The sequence below is a fragment of the Ictidomys tridecemlineatus genome, chromosome 2, assembly GCF_052094955.1.
Source record: "Ictidomys tridecemlineatus isolate mIctTri1 chromosome 2, mIctTri1.hap1, whole genome shotgun sequence".
NCBI classification, from domain to species: domain Eukaryota; kingdom Metazoa; phylum Chordata; class Mammalia; order Rodentia; family Sciuridae; genus Ictidomys; species Ictidomys tridecemlineatus.
The window spans coordinates 158,308,434-158,325,700 of record NC_135478.1 but is presented as its reverse complement, the minus strand read 5'-3'; the positions used below and the strand labels follow the sequence as shown (position 1 = coordinate 158,325,700).

Below are 17,267 nucleotides of genomic sequence, written 5' to 3'. Positions count from 1 at the left end.
CTTTAGTATTGGGTAATAATCAGTCCAAGACTGAGCACCATCAGCAATGAAAGATCCTACAACTGTTGCTGGAGAATTACCATATTGACATATCATCTTCCTGAATTCTAAGTAAGCCTATTTGGGGTCAGTGAATCCTTCAAATAAACAGAAGCTTGAAGAGTATATTTGCCTTAAGATCTCACTGAAATCAGTACATAAACTTTCTTTATATTACCTATAGGATACTTGTTTTTTTCACTAAGAAACAAGTGAAGATATGTTTTGTAATTCTTAGGTCTCCCCACCACCAATAAAAAATAAAAAGAAGTTAAAAGGCAGTTTTATTCACAGAGACAAACTTCCTTTTTATATAGATTACTTTTAATAAGTAAATATGATTGCTTCCACGTGCTGTGATGTACACCTGTAATCCCAGTGGCTTGGGAGGCTGAGGCAGGAGGATTGTGAGTTCAAAGTCAGCCTTAGCAATTTAGTGAGACCCTGTCTCTAAATGAAGTATACATATATAATAACTTTAAAAGGAGCTGATACTGAACAATTTTGGGGACAATGCTAATGGATACTCCAAAAGTTAGTATTTAATTATTAGATGCACATATTTTAAAATGTACAATTTTTCACTTCATTGTTTTATTTCAATATAGTGGATATATACATACATATATATATTTAATCCTACCTGTATATGTATACAAATCATCACCTCTCTACATTTCTGAAATATTGGTTGTTGTTTTCAGTATGGGGATTGAACCCAGGGCCTTGTGCATGCTAGGCAAGTGCTCTATCATGGAGCTATATTCATACTGTTTTTGTAATTTTATTTGTTATTTTGAGACAGGAGCTTGCTAAATTTCCCAGCCTGACATTGTACTTGCGTTACTCTTGCCTCAGTTTCCCAAGTATCTGGAATTATAGGCATGCAGCACTGCACCTGGCTAGCTAATATCCTTTTGTAATCCCACATTTATTATGTTCATTTCATGGCTTTAAGTTATAATTGATGCTCATTTTGGCTAACATTTACTTTTTTCACATCACTGGCTACCTAAAAAGTTTAGGAAATTAAATGAAATCTCAAAGGCCTGCACTGGAGAATAACAGTATACAATGATGTTGACTTGAGAGTTTTCATGTGAGTCCTAAGCTACAACTAATTTACACAAGGAACACTCCCTGTTATGAGAGTAGAACTGAGTATATTGATATTTTTTTTCAGGAGTCTATTAAAAAATGTTAATATAAAAACATTAGTTACAAAATTGAAGTGCCCATAATGTTTTACAGAGCTCTACATCCAGAGCAACTCAAAACCATAAAAATCTGCTCCCAAATTTATATTGGAAACTCTCAGATGACTTATTAACTTGAAAAACAGCATCAAAGTAATCTGTGTTAAAACATATTTGCACTAACTTTATTACACACTCTATTATAAGACCTTATTAAATATTCAAACTGTTTGTGTGTAGTAAAAGGTAGCATTGCCTTTTCTGTTTTGGTTTGTAGAACATGCTAGCGCAACCAGTATTTTTATTTCAAGCATGCATTCATGATATCACCCCATGAAGTAGACCTAGCAGCTGAGGAATTGATTTCCCAAGCATTACTAAACCAAAATCAACATAAAAGACTGTGGGTCATATCACTAAACTAAACACTATATATTTAAATCTTTGCTGCACTAGTTACAGTAAGAAAAGAATGTGCCTCTTACACCTTTGTGGTGGCCATCAAATCGCTTTTTTTTAAACTCCAAAAGTTATTTATATAGAACTTGCACCCATTAAACAAGTAAGTATTTATCTACTCTAGTATATGCATAAACAGAAAAGGCCGTGGGACCACAGCAGGATCCTCAATTACAAGTCAGCCACAACTTCTCTATGTGATTATTGGCCACAGTGAGTCTAGAAAAAAATATTGCTGTTGGATTTCAAAGTTTTCATATGCTTTTAGACATCCCTGAGACTAGAAAGGCACTATAGAATTTTTCAAATAAGCAACCTTTTTTCCTAGTCACACAGCATGTTTTAAGCAAAGAAAAACACATGTGAGAAATAAGCAAATGCACCTTTCAAATTTAATTTGTGTCAGTAGCAAAGCTGTCTCCAAGTCTAATTTCAGTTTGAAAAGGGTTTCAACACTTGATATTTCTCTTGTCAATATATCTACATGAGTTTCTCATATAGTTTTTTTATGACAATAGAAAAATTCTTGGGAACACTATGCTGTAAGTCACATCTCTTAATATATACAGTACATACCTATGTTTTTACCCAGGAAGCGTTCACACATGCTCAAGCATTCAAATCTTTTGGTGAACCCAGTATTAGGGCCTGTATTTGAAAACCAAGCTGGAGACTGGAATAGCTTAAAATAAGTAAGTTTACATTTTGGATTCTATGAATTAATATAATTTATTCAGAGATTTTATATAGTATAATAAAAAAGTCAGTACCGTAAACTCAACATTGGTTCACATATCAAGAGTTTCATAGTTTAATGCACATGACCCAGCTTTTCTTTTGGCTTCATGCAACTATCTGTACTCTATTAATGCACATAAATCTTACTGCTGCTTTGGGTGAACATGTTTAGATCATGTATAAGCATAAGTAGTGATAGATAAATTATGTAGTATTTGAAGAGATGCTTATGAGATCATAGCTTAAGCAACTACAGTGATCCCTTTTTAACTGTGGGTTCTACATGTACAAATTCAATCAAAAACAGAGGGAAAATACTCCAAAAATATTGTGTTTGTATTGAATATGTACAGACATTTTTCTTGTCATTCTCTAAACACGATAGTAAAGCATTGGGTGTTGTAAGTAATCTGGAGATTTTCAAAGTATACAGGAAGAGGTACCTATGTTATAAAAAATAACAAGCCATTTTATTTTATCTTATTATTTATTTATTTTAATTAGGTCTATATGACAGTACAATGACTTTTGATTCATTGTACACAATTTCAGCACAACTTTTCATTTCTCTGGCTGTACATGATGTAGCGTCACGCCCTATGTGCAGTTTTACATGAATCTAGGGTAATGATGTCCATCTCATTTCCACCATCTTCCCTGCCCGCATGCTGCTCCCCACCCTCCTTCCCCTTTGCCCAATCCATGGAGACATGCCTCCTGTCTCCTTGTATTGGATCAGCATCCACTTATCAGAGAGAACATTTGGCCTTTGGGTTTTTTTTGGCATTGTCTTATTTAACTTAGCATGATATTTTCCAACTACATCCATTTACCTGCAAATGCATGATTTTATTCTCTTTTCATGCTGAGTAATATTCCATTGTGTATATATACCATAGTTTCTTTATCCATTCATCTATTGAAGGGCAGCTAGATTGCTTCAACAGGTTAGCTATTGTGAATTGAGCCTCTATGAACATTGATGTGGCTGCATTACTATAGTATGCTGATTTTAAGTCCTTCCATCATTTCATCATTTCATCAAATGGTGGTTCCATTCCAAGTTTTCTAAGACATCTCCATACTGCTTTCCAGATTGGTTTCACTAGTTTGAAGTCCTACCAGCAATGCATGAGTGTGCCTTTTCTCCCACATCCTTCCCAACATTTTTTGTTGTCTGTATTCTTGATAACTGCCATTCTGACTGGGGTGAGAAAAAATTTACAGTAGTTTTTATTTGCATTTCTCTAATTACTAGAGACATTAAAGATTTTTTATATATTTGTAGATTGACTGTATATCTTATTCTGAGTAGTGTCTGTTCAGCTCCTTAGCCCATTTATTGATTGTTTTTTTAAAATTTTTTTCAGTTATACATGGACACACTATCTTTATTTTGTTTATTTATTTTTATGTGGTGCGGAGGATCGAACCTAGTGCCCGACATGTGCAAGGCAAGTGCTTTACCACTGAGCCACAACCCCAGACCCGAGTTGTTTGTTCTTTTGATGTTAAATTTTTTGAGTTCTTTATATCCTAGAGATTAGTGCTGTATCTGACATGCATGTGGTAAAAGTTTGCTCCCAAAATATAGGTTCTCTCTTTACATCATTGATTGTTTCTTTTGCTGAGAAGAAGCTTTTTAGTTTGAGACCATCCCATATATAAATTCCTGATTTTATTTCTTGCACTTTAGGAGTCTTATTAAGGAAATCAGGGCCTAATCCAACATGATGAATATCTGGGCCTACTTTTTTCTCTATTTGGCTCAGTGTCTCTGGTCTAATTCCTAGGTCCTTGATCTACTTGAAGTTGAGTTTTGTTCCTGGTGAGAGATAGGGGTTTTTCTTCATTTTGCTGCAAATGGATTTCTAGTTTTCCCAGCACCATTGGTTCAAGAGGCTATCTTTTCTCCAATGTATGTTTTTGGTGCCTTTGTCTAGTATGAGATAACTGTATTTATGTGGGTTTGTCTCTGTGATTTCTATTCTTGACCATTGGTCTACATGTCTATTTTGGTGCCAACACCATGCCATTTTTGTTACTATAGCTTTGTAGTATAGTTTAAGGTCAGGTATTGTGATGCCTCCTGCTTTGCTCTTCTCTAAGGCTTGCTTTGGCTATTCTGGGTCTCTTATTTTTCCAAAATGCATTTCATCATTGCTTTTTCTATTTTTATAAGAAATGACATTGGGATTCTAATTGGAATTGCATTGAATCTGTATAGTACTTTGGGGAGGATGACCATTTTGACAATATTAGTTTTGCCTGTCCAAGAACATGGGTGATCTTTCCCCTCTTCTAAGATCTTCTTCAATTTCTTTCTTTAGTGTTCTGTAGTTTTCATTATAGAGGTCTTTGATCTCTTTTATTAAGTTGATTCCCAAGTATTTGATTTTTTTGAAGCTATTTTATTTATTTTTTAATTTTTTTGGTACTGGGGATTGAACTAGGGATACTGGACCCCTGAGCCACATCCCTAGCCATATTTTATATTTTATTTAAAGACAGAGTCTCCCTGAGTTGCCTAGCACCTTGCCATTGCTGAGGCTGGCTTTGAACTTGTGATCCTCCTGCCTCAGCCTCCCAAGCTGCTGGGATTACAGGCATGTGCCAGCGTGACCAGCATCAGGTCTATTTTAAATGTGGTAGTATTCCACATTTAAAATATGGTCAACTGATGTATAGAAATGTCTTTGGTTTATAGTTATTGATTTATATCCTGCTACTTTCCTGAATTCAGAAAGTTTCTGGTGTAATTTTTTTGATCCTCTAAGTATAGAATCATGTCGTTGGCAAATAAATGATAGTTTGAGTTCTTCTTTTCCTATTCACATTCCTTTATTTTCTTTCACCTGTCTAATTGCTCTGGCTAGAGTTTCACAGACTATGTTGAATAGAAGTGGTAAAAGAGAGCATCCCTGCCTTGTTCCAGTTTTTAGAGGAAACGCTTCCAATTTTTACTATTTAGAATGATGTTGGCCTTGGGGTTAGCATAGATAGATTTTACATTGTTGAGATATCTTTCTAATATCCCTAGTTTTTCTAGTGTTTTGAACATGAAGGGGTGCTGTATTTTGTCAAACACTTTCTCTGCATCAATTGATATAATCATCTGATTCTTGTCTTTAAGTCTATTGACATGATGAGCTATATTTATTGATTTCCATATGTTAAATCAAACTTGCATCCCTGGAATGAACCCCCACTTGATCATGGAGCACTATATTTTAAATGTTTTTGTGTGCAATTTGTCAGAATTTTATTGAGAAATTTTGCATCAATCTTCATCAGGGATATAGGTCTGAAATTTTCTTTCCTTGATGTGTCTCTGTCTGGTTTTTGTATCAGAATGATAATAGCTTCATAGAATAAGTTTGGAAGAGTTCCTTCCTTTTCTATATAATGGAATAATTTGAGGAGTATTGGTATTAATCTTTCTTGTAGGTCTTGTAGAACTCATCTGTGAAATCCTCTGGTCCTTGGCTTTCTTGGTTGGTAGGCTTTTGATAGCATCTTCTATTTCCCTGCTTGAAATTGATCTGTTTAAATTATGTATGTTCTCTTGCCTCAGTTTGGGTTGATCAAATATACCTCTAGAAATTTGTCAGTGTCTTTGAGGTTTTCTATTTTACTGGAGTACAAATTTCTATATTATTGGAGTATATTTCCTTTTTCATAACAAATTTTGTAATTTTTGAGTTTTCTCCCTCCTTCTTTTCATTAGAGTGGCCAAGAGTTTGTCAATTTTATTTATTTTTTCAAAGAATCAACTTTTTGTTTTGTCAATTTTTTGAATTATTTCTTTAATTTCAATTTCATTGATTTCTGCCCTGATATTAATTCTTTCCTGTCTTCTTCTACTTTTGGTGTTGGTTTATTCTTCTTTTTCTAGGGCTTTGGGCTATAATGTCAGGTCATTTATTTGTTGACTTTTTCTTTTTTTTTAGAGAATGAACCCCATGCAATGAACTTTCCTCTTAGTACTGCCTTCATAGTTTTCCAGAGATTTTGGTAAGTTGTATCAGAGTTCTCATTTACCTCTAAGAATGTTTTATCTCCTCCCTGACATCTTCTGTTATCCATTTGTCATTCAATAATGTATTGTTTAATCTCCAGGTGTTGGAGTAGCTTCTCTTTTTAATTTTATCATTGATTTCTAATTTCATTCCATTATGGTCAGATAGAATGCAGGGTAGTATCTCTATTTTTTTTTTTTTTTGTATTTGCTAAGACTTGTTTTGTGGCATCACATGGTTTATTTTGGAGAAGGATCCATATGCTACTGAGAAGAAAGTCTATTTGCTCATTGATGGATGGTATATTTTATATATGTCTGTTAAGTCCAAATTATTGATTGTGTTATTGAGTTCTATAGTTTCTTTGTTTAGTTTTATTTTGGAAGGTCTATCAAATAGTGAGAGAGGAGTATTAAAGTCACCCAGTATTATTGTGTTGTGACCTATTTGGTTCTTGTATTTGAGAAGGGTTTGTTTGACATACATAGATGCCCCATTGTTCAGGGATAGATATTTATGATTATTCTGTCTTATTGATATAAGAACCCTTTAAGCAGTATGAAATGTCCTTCTTTATTCCTTTTCACTAGTTTTGGTTTGAAGTCAACTTTATCTGAAGATGGAAACCCCTGCTTGTTTATGAGGTCCATGTGAGTGATACACTTTTTCCCATCCTTTCACTTTCAGACTGTGGATGTCTTTTCCTGTGAGATGAGTCTCTTGAAAGCAGCATATTCTTGGATCTTTTTTCTTAATCCAATCTGTCAGTATATGGCTTTTAATTGGATGAGTTTAGACCATTCATATTAAAGGTTATTATTGAAATATGATTTGTATTCCTCAAAATTTTGGTTTATTTAACTTAATTTGGTTTCTCCTTTGATTAGCCAGTTCCTCCCTTTGTTGATTTTCATTATTGTTTTTCATTTCCTCCTCCTGAAATATTTTCCTGAAGATGCTCTCTAGTGCCTAGTGTGGGCTTTCTCACCATAAATCCTTTTAACTTTTTTATATCATTAAGGTTTTTATTTCATCCTCAAATCTGAAGCTTAATTTTGCTGGATATAAAATTCTTGGTTGGCATCTATTTTCTTTCAGAGATTGGTATATGTTGTTTCAGAAACTCCTGGCTTTGAGGGTCTGGGTTGAAAAGTCTCCTGAGATATGAATTGGTCTCCCCCTATATGTGATCTGATTTCTCTCTCTTGTGACCTTTAAGATTCTATCCTTATTCTATATGCTAGGCATTTTCATTATAATGTGCCTTGGTGTAGATATGTTGTGATTTTGTACATTTGGTGTCCTTTAAGTCTCTTATATTTGATTTTCCAATTTATTCTTCATGTTTGGGAAAATTTATGTTATTATCTCATTGAAGAGATTGTGCATTCCATTGGTTTGAATCTCTGTGCCTTCCTCTATCCCAATAACTCTTAGATTTGGTCTTTTGATGCTGTCCCATAATTCTTGGATGTTCTGTTCATGGTTTCTTATCATCTTCACTGTGTGGTCAACTTTATTTTCCAGATTGTATACTCTGTCTTCATTATCTGGCACTCTATCTTTGAAGTGATCTAGTGATGCTTTCTATTGAGTTTTTAAATTTGGTTTATTGTTTTCTTCATTTGAAGGATTTCTGATTTTTTTAAAGAATTTTTCTTTCTTGAAGTAATCTTTTGCTACCTATTTGCTCCCTTATCTGTTTGTTGGTGTGATCAATTGTTGCCTGTATTTGTTCTCTTGTCTCTTTTTTGGAGTGATCAATTTTTTGCCTGTATCTGCTCATTTACGTCATTCTTTAATTCACACATCCATTTTAATTATGTACATTCTTAACTCCTTCTCTGACATTTCAACAACTGTACTGTCAATGGGTTCTGTTATTGTAGTATCCTGGTTTGTTTGGAGCACTTTCCTCCCTTATTTTTTCATGTTGTCTATGTGTCTTCCTTTCTTGCAGTGTGGATCTGCGGTATTATAGTGTTTTCCCTATAATATTCTAGTATCCATGCAAAATTATCTGTACCTCACCTTAAGGGTTGGGCTTCTAGACCCTGCTGGTGTCTCAGGACAGATGCTATTTCAAGTATAGGTGGTGGCAGCAAAAGTACCTGGAGATATCAGTGGAAGTGTCTCAAAGTGAATGCAACTGCTATCAGAGATTGAAATGAAAGGGTGAGCCTTAAACTGGCTTTGGGATGCCTGTTTTGAGATGCAGCTGCTTCTACGCCCTGTCTGTCGTCCCATGTGGAGATTACTGAGTGGAGAATGCCATGGCAATGGCTACAGTGTCCCAAGATGGAAGTGGGTTAGGCCTGGGCTCCCAGGAATGAGGGGCGCTGGACCCTGGTCTACCTTGAGCCTGGGCTCCCACACAGGTTGGCAGGGGCACTCCTGGGCCCTGGCCCTGGCCTGAGTTCCGGTGTGGGTGTACCAAGCCATTTTATATAAGTGAGTTGAGCATCCACAGATATTGGTGTCCACAGAGTGAGGGGATGATTCTGGAATCACTACTTTGTAGATACCCAGGAACAGCTATATAAACTTTAATCATTTTAGTAGTTTGATATCTGCATGTTACTCCTAAAAATGAGGTGGTTCATGCTGCCATCATGACAGCTTTGCCCCTGAAAGGAATTCTTGCATGCAACTTTTGTCTTTTTGGGGAGCTAAAGACAAACCAGCAAGACACAATGTGTAATTGGTTTTATCATTAGTTAAAACACATATAAGAGGAAACAACAAGCATGTATATATTCAGCAATAATATTTTCAAGATATTTCTTGTCACATTGCATTCTGGTTTGTAATGGCACTTAAGAAAATGGAAATTAGAATCCAAATCATTGTTTTCTTCTACAATCAGGAAAAATCTATTAGATGTTTCCCTGTAAATTTTTCTTTATATTTCCTTAATTACATATAGAAAGAGAATACATGCAAAAATATCTATTGTCCAAAACTGAGGTCACTAAATGGAGAAATATTTGGTTACTAAAGTTGAATGCAAAAATATAAATAAAAATTTAAAAAAAAAACACACACATAACCAGACATACAGGCCCCCAAACAAACAAAAACCCAGAAATACCTATGTAGCAACTGTTATGGCTTGGATTTGGGCTGTCTCCCCAAAGCTTACATTTGAAACAATCCAAGAAGATTCAGAGGGAAAAAAAATTGTTGTATACAGTTTGTATCTGATGACTGGAGTCTCTCTCTCTCTCTCTCTCTGCTTTCTGATCATGATGTGAGCTTCTTTCCACTACACTCTCCTGCCATGATGGTCAGCCTCACATTAAGCCCCGAAGAATGAATCCAACTTACAGACAATGAATTCATGTTTATGAACTGAGACCTCTGAAACCATGACCCCCAAATAAACTTTTTCTCCGCTAAAATTGTTCTGGTCAGATCTTTTAGTCACAGCAGCAAAACAGCTGACTAGAATAGAAATTGGTACTGAGAAGTGGGGTTGTTGCATGACAAACTGACCTTGTGGTTCAGAAGCCTTCGAATAATAGAAATGCTTTAGATTGTTTTAAGTGGAGCTTAATGGCCAATTCTGGTGGGAGTTCAGAAGACCAGAACGCCAATAGTACTGTGAACAGTGAAGGTGGAGCTCAAAAGGGTTCACAGAATTGAACTCTATTGGAATTTAGGTTAGAGGCCATTCATGGTATTATCTGGCTGAGAAGTATAACTTTGAAAGTATATTTAATGCAATTGTGAAATTTACATGTGGCAAAATTTTCTTATTTATCAGATTGATAGTATAAGATTCGACTAATATGTTATGCAATAGTTTGGATACAATTAAGTTATTCATATTTACTACTCAGAAGGATTAATTTACCTGTTTAAATGTGAGATGTTTCCAAAATTATAGCAGACAGTTATGAGAAGAATAGAGCTAAGTCATAATGGATAACTTTTATTTTCATTTTCTAACAGAATGACAGAAAACTTATTCACACCCAATTTTAAATGGATATTACTCACAGCAGTATTTGCAAAGGTCTCTTCATAAAATGCTAGCATCACAGCAAACTGTACAACTGTGTATATCTTTAATAACTGAGAGGCAGATGATGAGAAGAGAACTTCTTTTCCTGTAACCTAGATAGTAAAGAAAAAAATATTTTATTTTGTTCCAGGACTTATTTCTCTTAATGAAATTCACACTAACTTAAGAGATGTGTGGAAAGTTCTAACTAAAATAAGATATAATTCCATGCTTACATAATTATATCAAAATTGACTCTGCTGTCATACATAAGTAAAAATAACCAATACATTTTTAAAAAGAGATGCAGAAAGAAGTGGAAATATTTGCCCCTTTTTAAATTTTTCCAAAAAGACTCCAATATTCATCTGTCTGGATAGCAAAATGTCTGTAAGTTGCTAGACTAACAGGTCTCATGGTTTGAAATTTAGTCTGCCTTAAAGATTAAAGTAAGAATTGATTCAACAATCTATGCTAATGACAAAGATTGCCCAAAAGAATAGGTCGGATTTTCTGCAAATGGGAATATATGCCCATGAATATATTTATCAAAGAAAAACATAAAAGGAAAAAAGGAAGTTGATTCTCAGTCGTGTAGGGAATCATTCCTCAAAGAGAAACATAATTTTATTGGAAGAAACTTCCACTACTACTGATTTCCCCAGAAATACCACACTTCTATTATTATAATGCAGACTTCAGCACCTACATAACCTTAAAATATTAACTTTGAATTATATACTAGAAAGAAAAATTATAAATGGATCTTTTCTTAATAGGTTTTTAGATCTTTCCTTACTAGATTTTTTTTCACTTATCTCAAGATTCCTGCTATATAACTAATTGTGACTATAAACAAAACTATATGGAATATTTGTAAAATAATGCTCTTCAAATGAAACATGAGTTTATTTCCTTGAAATATCATAGGTTAACTTTCATACTTAGTATCATCTCTGAGATCAACAATAGTTTGCTTTCCTTATTTTTCCTGTATTTCTACTTATAATATTTATTCAATGAAAAATTATAATATGTATCCTAAATGGTTGAAAAGAAATTCTTTTTCTTTTCTAGAGGGGGATTTCAGATAAAAATTGAAATTTTATTTGGTTTTCAGGATGTTTAAATCTGTACAACTTCATTCTTGGTTTTAAATGTGATTGCTGTATTCAATGCTTCTCTTTTACTATCAGAGGAATATAGTCATGGTCTAACCCAACAATGACATTGTCTTGATGTGCCTTTAGACCTAGTTGGGGGTCCTTGAATTTTCATGAGCAAAACCAAGGATAGACCAAATGATTCCTAAGGCTCCCTCCATCTGTAATGATCCAGGACTCTCCATGTGAACTGCATGAATTTGTGAAGTTTTGCTCTGCACATAGGTCATTGGCTTCAGGCTTGATTGGATCTGATAACTAGCTTCTGTTGCTCTGCTCACCAAACTGTACTCTTTGGAAAGAGCTTATGTCCAACTGGTTGAAGAAATCCCTCTATCATCCCTTTGCTGGTGTCCACTCTTTAAGTTATGCTCCACTGCGCTGCATCTTACTAAGGGAACATATTTTAAGAGTTTGCATGACCATAGCATATATGCAGACTCGCTCTAAACTGAACAAGATGACACTAATCTCCACCATCTCCAAGTCTATAAACTCTATTTACCTCTGGGATCTCTTCACTCAGCCCAAGTCTTGGTTTACCTGGACCCCAACCAGGTCCTTTAAATATCACAGAAAACTTATGGAAGAATCCAGGTGTTGCCCAAAATGTAGTCCAAATGTAAAATAAATGGTGGAACTAGAAAAAAATAAAATATACCTATTTAAAATAAGGAAAACATAATAAAAAGGATTAAATATAAATATGTACTATGCTATTTTTCAATATAATTTATATATTTTTCTTCAGTACAGATTTCAAGTGTGATTTGATTAACAGTTTAATATGCAATTACATTCCTTATTGTAGTTTGTCCTATGAATTCTGTGTTACTTATGTTCTTGTCAATATTTCTGAAGTTTAATTCAATTTCAATTTTGAAATAAAAAAATAGAACAAATGGTTAGAAAATGGGCAAAGTAAAAAAGGCAAGTTATGAAGTTATGCCTCAAGAGGAATTAACTAGCAGCCTGTATACTCAACATCTTTGCCTAATGACACCTTTTCTGAAGTCTAGCTAAGTGGATATTTGGGTTAAACTTGAAAACATGAAAAGATTGCATAAATGTTCAGATATTTAAAATAAAATCTCTGAAATTTCAAAGCCATTTCAGATGATAGACTTCTGAGTATTAAATAGCTCATATTCTGTTACTAGAAAAGAAGTTTTTACTGAGAAAAAAAAAGTTCTCTTTGAGTCTCATAGCAGGAATCCACATTCTTTAAATAACTCACATTTGACATGTATAGAAGTTAAATATATGCCTACACAAGGGTGCTCAATAAGTGTTAGCTCTTAGGAATTTTGCTATATATCCCATATGTGCCATAGAAATAAAATGTTCATAATGTGTCATAGGAATAAAAATAGTCCTACAGTATGGACATCAGCTACAGACTATAGAGATAAATTCCACAGTAACTATAGAAATGTATAAATGGAAAAACAAGTTTTGACTCTCAGAATTTGTGGTCTTACTGATACTTGCACTTTCTCTGGAAGAATTTAAAGTGTGTGTTTATAAAATTGTATTTCAAAATTGCTTGAAATATTACAATAAGGAATACGAAGCAATTAAGGAACTAAATGGGATTTAATAGATTAAATTTTGAGGACAAAGCAAACATTAGATGGAAACTTAACCTGGGACTTTGTATTCATGATAATAAAGAAAAAGTAATGTGTTTAGGAGTTAAAAAATACATTAAAATAATTACCTTTTTTGTGATTTTTGAAAACTGAACACAATTTGGTTGTATCATTCTGGATGGAAGCCATGAAAAATACATGGCAATGTTTTAAAATAGAGTATTTTCTCATTTATTTGGCATAAACCAATGCCTTAAAACTTTTGGATGCCAAAGAAGACCAAAATAAATGATTTGTACTACATCATCATCATCATCATCATCATCATCATCATCATATCCCTCTATCTAACACAAGTCCATTCCAAGTTGTTTTTGATGCCCCTTAGTGATAAGTGAAAAATTTAGCTGTAAATAACTGAATAAAACTAAAAATAACTACAGTTTTATACATTTAAGAACTCTTAATTATTCTAACTTATAGATTTGACCTTTCTGACAATATATGAGAGTATGTGGGATACTAAACCTTGGTGATGTCTAACTAAAGAACGGGTTTATATAAGCGTAGAGATCTGGTAAATGTTCCTCTCACAGATTCACCAGTGGCTTATAGATGCCTGTGTCTGTCTCATATTGTGCCTCATCAAGACCTAAGCATCCAGTTCTTAGTGCAGCTCTCACTGTATACAATAGCAACTCTCTTATTCTGTCTCAAATATGAATACTTTTCCTCAGCAAGAGTGTACATTTCCAAGGCTTGCTACTTACAGATTCATTCATCAAACATCAGCATTGGCACCATGTAGGAACTTGGTAGAAACAGAATTGTAGAACTCAGACCTACTGGATGGGGTCTACATTTTAGTAAGATTCTGCTGTGATTCACATGCACGCTAGATTTGGAAAGCTCTTTCATAGAGTACAGAGATCAATTGTCTACTTTTGTTTGTTTGTTTTATTTTTAATCTCCACAGTAAGGAAACAAACACTTTGTGAAGTGAAGGAACAGTAGCTTTCAATGTATTATTTTTAAAGTTTTTTTTTTTTTTAAAGAGAGAGTGAGAGAGGGGAGAGAGAGAGAGAGAGAGAATTTTTTTTTTTTTAAATATTTATTCTCTAGTTCTTGGCGGACACAACATCTTTGTTGGTATTGTGGTGCTGAGGATCGAACCCGGGCCGCACGCACTCCAGGCGAGCATGCTACCAGTTGAGCCACATCCCCAGCCCAATGTATTATTTTTAACTTGCTTTAAATTATATAAATTTTATCATTAAAAAGTTTCTTAAAATATTTGTTGTTCTCCTGAGAGTCATATCATGTTCTTAGTAAAGTCTAACCAAGAGAGAGAGAGAGAAAGAAGTTCAATGTAGTTTAGAAGAGAGATAATTAGCTTTTCTTTTTTGGTGTATGAGTAATAAAAATGCCTTTCACTTAAAAGTGAAGGCAACTTGAGACAATCTTTTATGTAAAGAGGCAGTATAGGGTAAATGTTAAATTGAGTCTTGGCATTGGTCTACAACCACCTTGGTTAAGTTTGCAATTGACAAGCTGTGTGGACTTGGTTGAACTAATTAAATCCTGAAGAACTCAGTTTCTTCCACCAGAAAATGGGAATAAAAAGAGCTCTGTCTCATAAGATTTTAGTGATGCTGACATTAAATATTTGTGCTGTGCTATTTGCTGCATGCTGCACATAGTAGAAATTCAGCAATGTTGACTTTTTTATTTCAACTTTCTGTGAAAATTTGAAGTAGGTTTGAAAAACAGACCCAACATGAACCTATAGTTTTGTCAGTTACTGAATGCTGTAACCAGTACCTTGTATAGAACTGTTGTTGACTAACCTGTTCAGTTCTTTGAGCATTCTTATCTTTTTCTTATTTGTGAGTCCCTAACCCCAGGAGTCTCTGTGGTGGTCTGATGCTGATATATCAGAGCCTCACAGACGTTCTTCATTTCTCTAGTGCCAACCATTGAAGCTAGTGAACAACCAATACCATATGTCTAACAGAAAACTGGACCAGTCCAACAAGTCTTATCAGGTGAGGTAATGTCAGACCTAACCATTCTGTGATAGTTCTTGACACTTAGGTCTAAGAAGAGCAGGGCAAAGGCCTCACGTTAAATTTCTAACTAGAGACATGCATCCTGGAAGCAAAAATTGTTCTTACTGCAAGATCAGCTTTAATTCTACACGTTACTACTGCTTCTGAATACATGAGTAAATTTCGAGTCTATTCTGAGAAAGAGCATGTTTCCTAAAGAGAAATAATTTTTATAATAGAAAATAGACATATTCAAAAATTCTTATAATGAGTTGTTTTTAAATGTATTTGCCCAATTTTATTCAACTTTTTGCTTGAGTACCAAAGTCACTCCCAAATTCTTTCACAGTTAAGCATTTTTGCAGTAGTATAATATACTTCCATCTTTCAATAACTTATTTTTCTCTTAACTATATATTTATGAAATAATATAAATTCAGAATGAGTATGACCAATCGTATTACCTGCACCCTGAGCGGGTCAAAGGTATTAATTGGATGTGTAAGACCATATACAACTCTTTCTTTCTCTGCTTCAAAAGTCCCTGGAAGGCAAACATTAAAAGGATATTATCTTTGACATTCTGTGAATAAAGAAGAAAATTTAATTGTTTGATTTTTGTATGTTTTACTTACCAAAAATTCTATCCCAAATAATAAGAGTGCCACCATAATTTTTGTCTATGCAGTAACGATTTTTGCCTATGAAAGAAAATAATAAACAATAAATTTTCAATAAAAAGGGGCTTTGGCAATTTGAAATATCTTTTTCTTGTTTTTAGAACAAGATTTTAGTGATGCTGATATTTTGTACTATTAAACTAAGATTTAAGCAACAGAATGATATTCTTGAGAATATCTTGGGCTTGACAACAACAAATTTTTCCAGCAATGGAGTTTCATTTTATTTATTTTCAGTTAATTTTACTAAAAAGAACAAGTTTTTCTTGAAATTATATGCACTTTTCCACAAATTTCAGTTTAACAAAATGTAAGATAAATCTAAATGGTTATTTTTTTAAGACTACTGAGGTATAATTAAAAGTAAATTGTACAGAGAAAACTGAATGCAAAATAGGAAATAATATATGTATATTCTTTTATTTTTAATTTTTGATGTGACATATTATTTATACTTTACATCTCTTTTAAGAAGAAAATTAGAATAAATCTTGGTTAATTTTAAATAACTTTAATAATTTAGTTAATAAAAGACATAAGTAAAATTTAAATTGCCTTTGGCCTTTTTAATTCAACATATGATGCTTTTCCTGATCCAAAGTACTCAAATTACAATTTGTTTAATATATTTTTAATTGACATGATCATATCAATGTGATTACAAACCTAAAAAAGAATAGAAATCCACCAAGTCACTACTCCAATAAACTTAACTATATTCACATGTTCTCATTCCTTGATAAACTTTTCTTACATGAAAATATACATTTGAAGCATAGATAAAGCAAAAATCTTCCTCACAGCAAAAATAGAATGAGATTGGCAGTAAAGATGCTCAACCCATCACATGGTCTAAACAATGGCTCTCTTTTGGGTGAGGAAATGTTTTGCCCCTCAAAGGACATTTAACAATGTATGGACACATTCTTGGAAGATACAGCTCAGAAGGAGCAGCAATGACACCTAGTGCATAGAAACCAGTGCTTTCAGTGCCCAGAATATCCCTACAACTAAGTATTGGTCCACAATAGTGAGGTTGAGAAACCCTGATAGAGAGCAGTAGAAGTAAGAAAGTGAAGTCAAACAAAGGGAACTAGCAGCTATTTGTTTTTAAATGTAGACTTGTTCTTTTCCATTGCTTATTTTTCCTTCTATACATAGGAAACTGCAAGAATATAATGCTCTTGACTTCTCCCCCTCTAACTCTTCCTTGGGAATGGGAGAGTGACAGTTGGATTTGGAAGAGTGTGACCCATTCTCTCCTCTGCCTGTGGGAGCTTGTGCTGCTCTGTCCCCTGTTCTAGAGGAAGGATGTACCTCCCTTAAG

General features: G+C 33.9%; 1 protein-coding gene across 6 annotated transcripts in view; it reads right to left on the bottom strand.

Moving 5' to 3' along the window:
* Positions 1 to 17,267, bottom strand: part of Agmo (alkylglycerol monooxygenase) — a 325,071-nt gene that overhangs the window by 147,249 nt on the left and 160,555 nt on the right. For all 6 annotated transcript variants that reach the window (XM_078040035.1, XM_078040034.1, XM_078040037.1 and 3 more), the window contains exons 8-11: positions 15,896 to 15,961; positions 15,725 to 15,804; positions 12,126 to 12,260; positions 10,454 to 10,570 (exon numbers count right to left, since the gene is read on the bottom strand). In XM_078040035.1, coding sequence (XP_077896161.1) covers positions 10,454 to 10,570; positions 12,126 to 12,260; positions 15,725 to 15,804; positions 15,896 to 15,961 — 398 coding nt within the window. The remainder of the gene's footprint in view (positions 1 to 10,453; positions 10,571 to 12,125; positions 12,261 to 15,724; positions 15,805 to 15,895; positions 15,962 to 17,267) is intronic.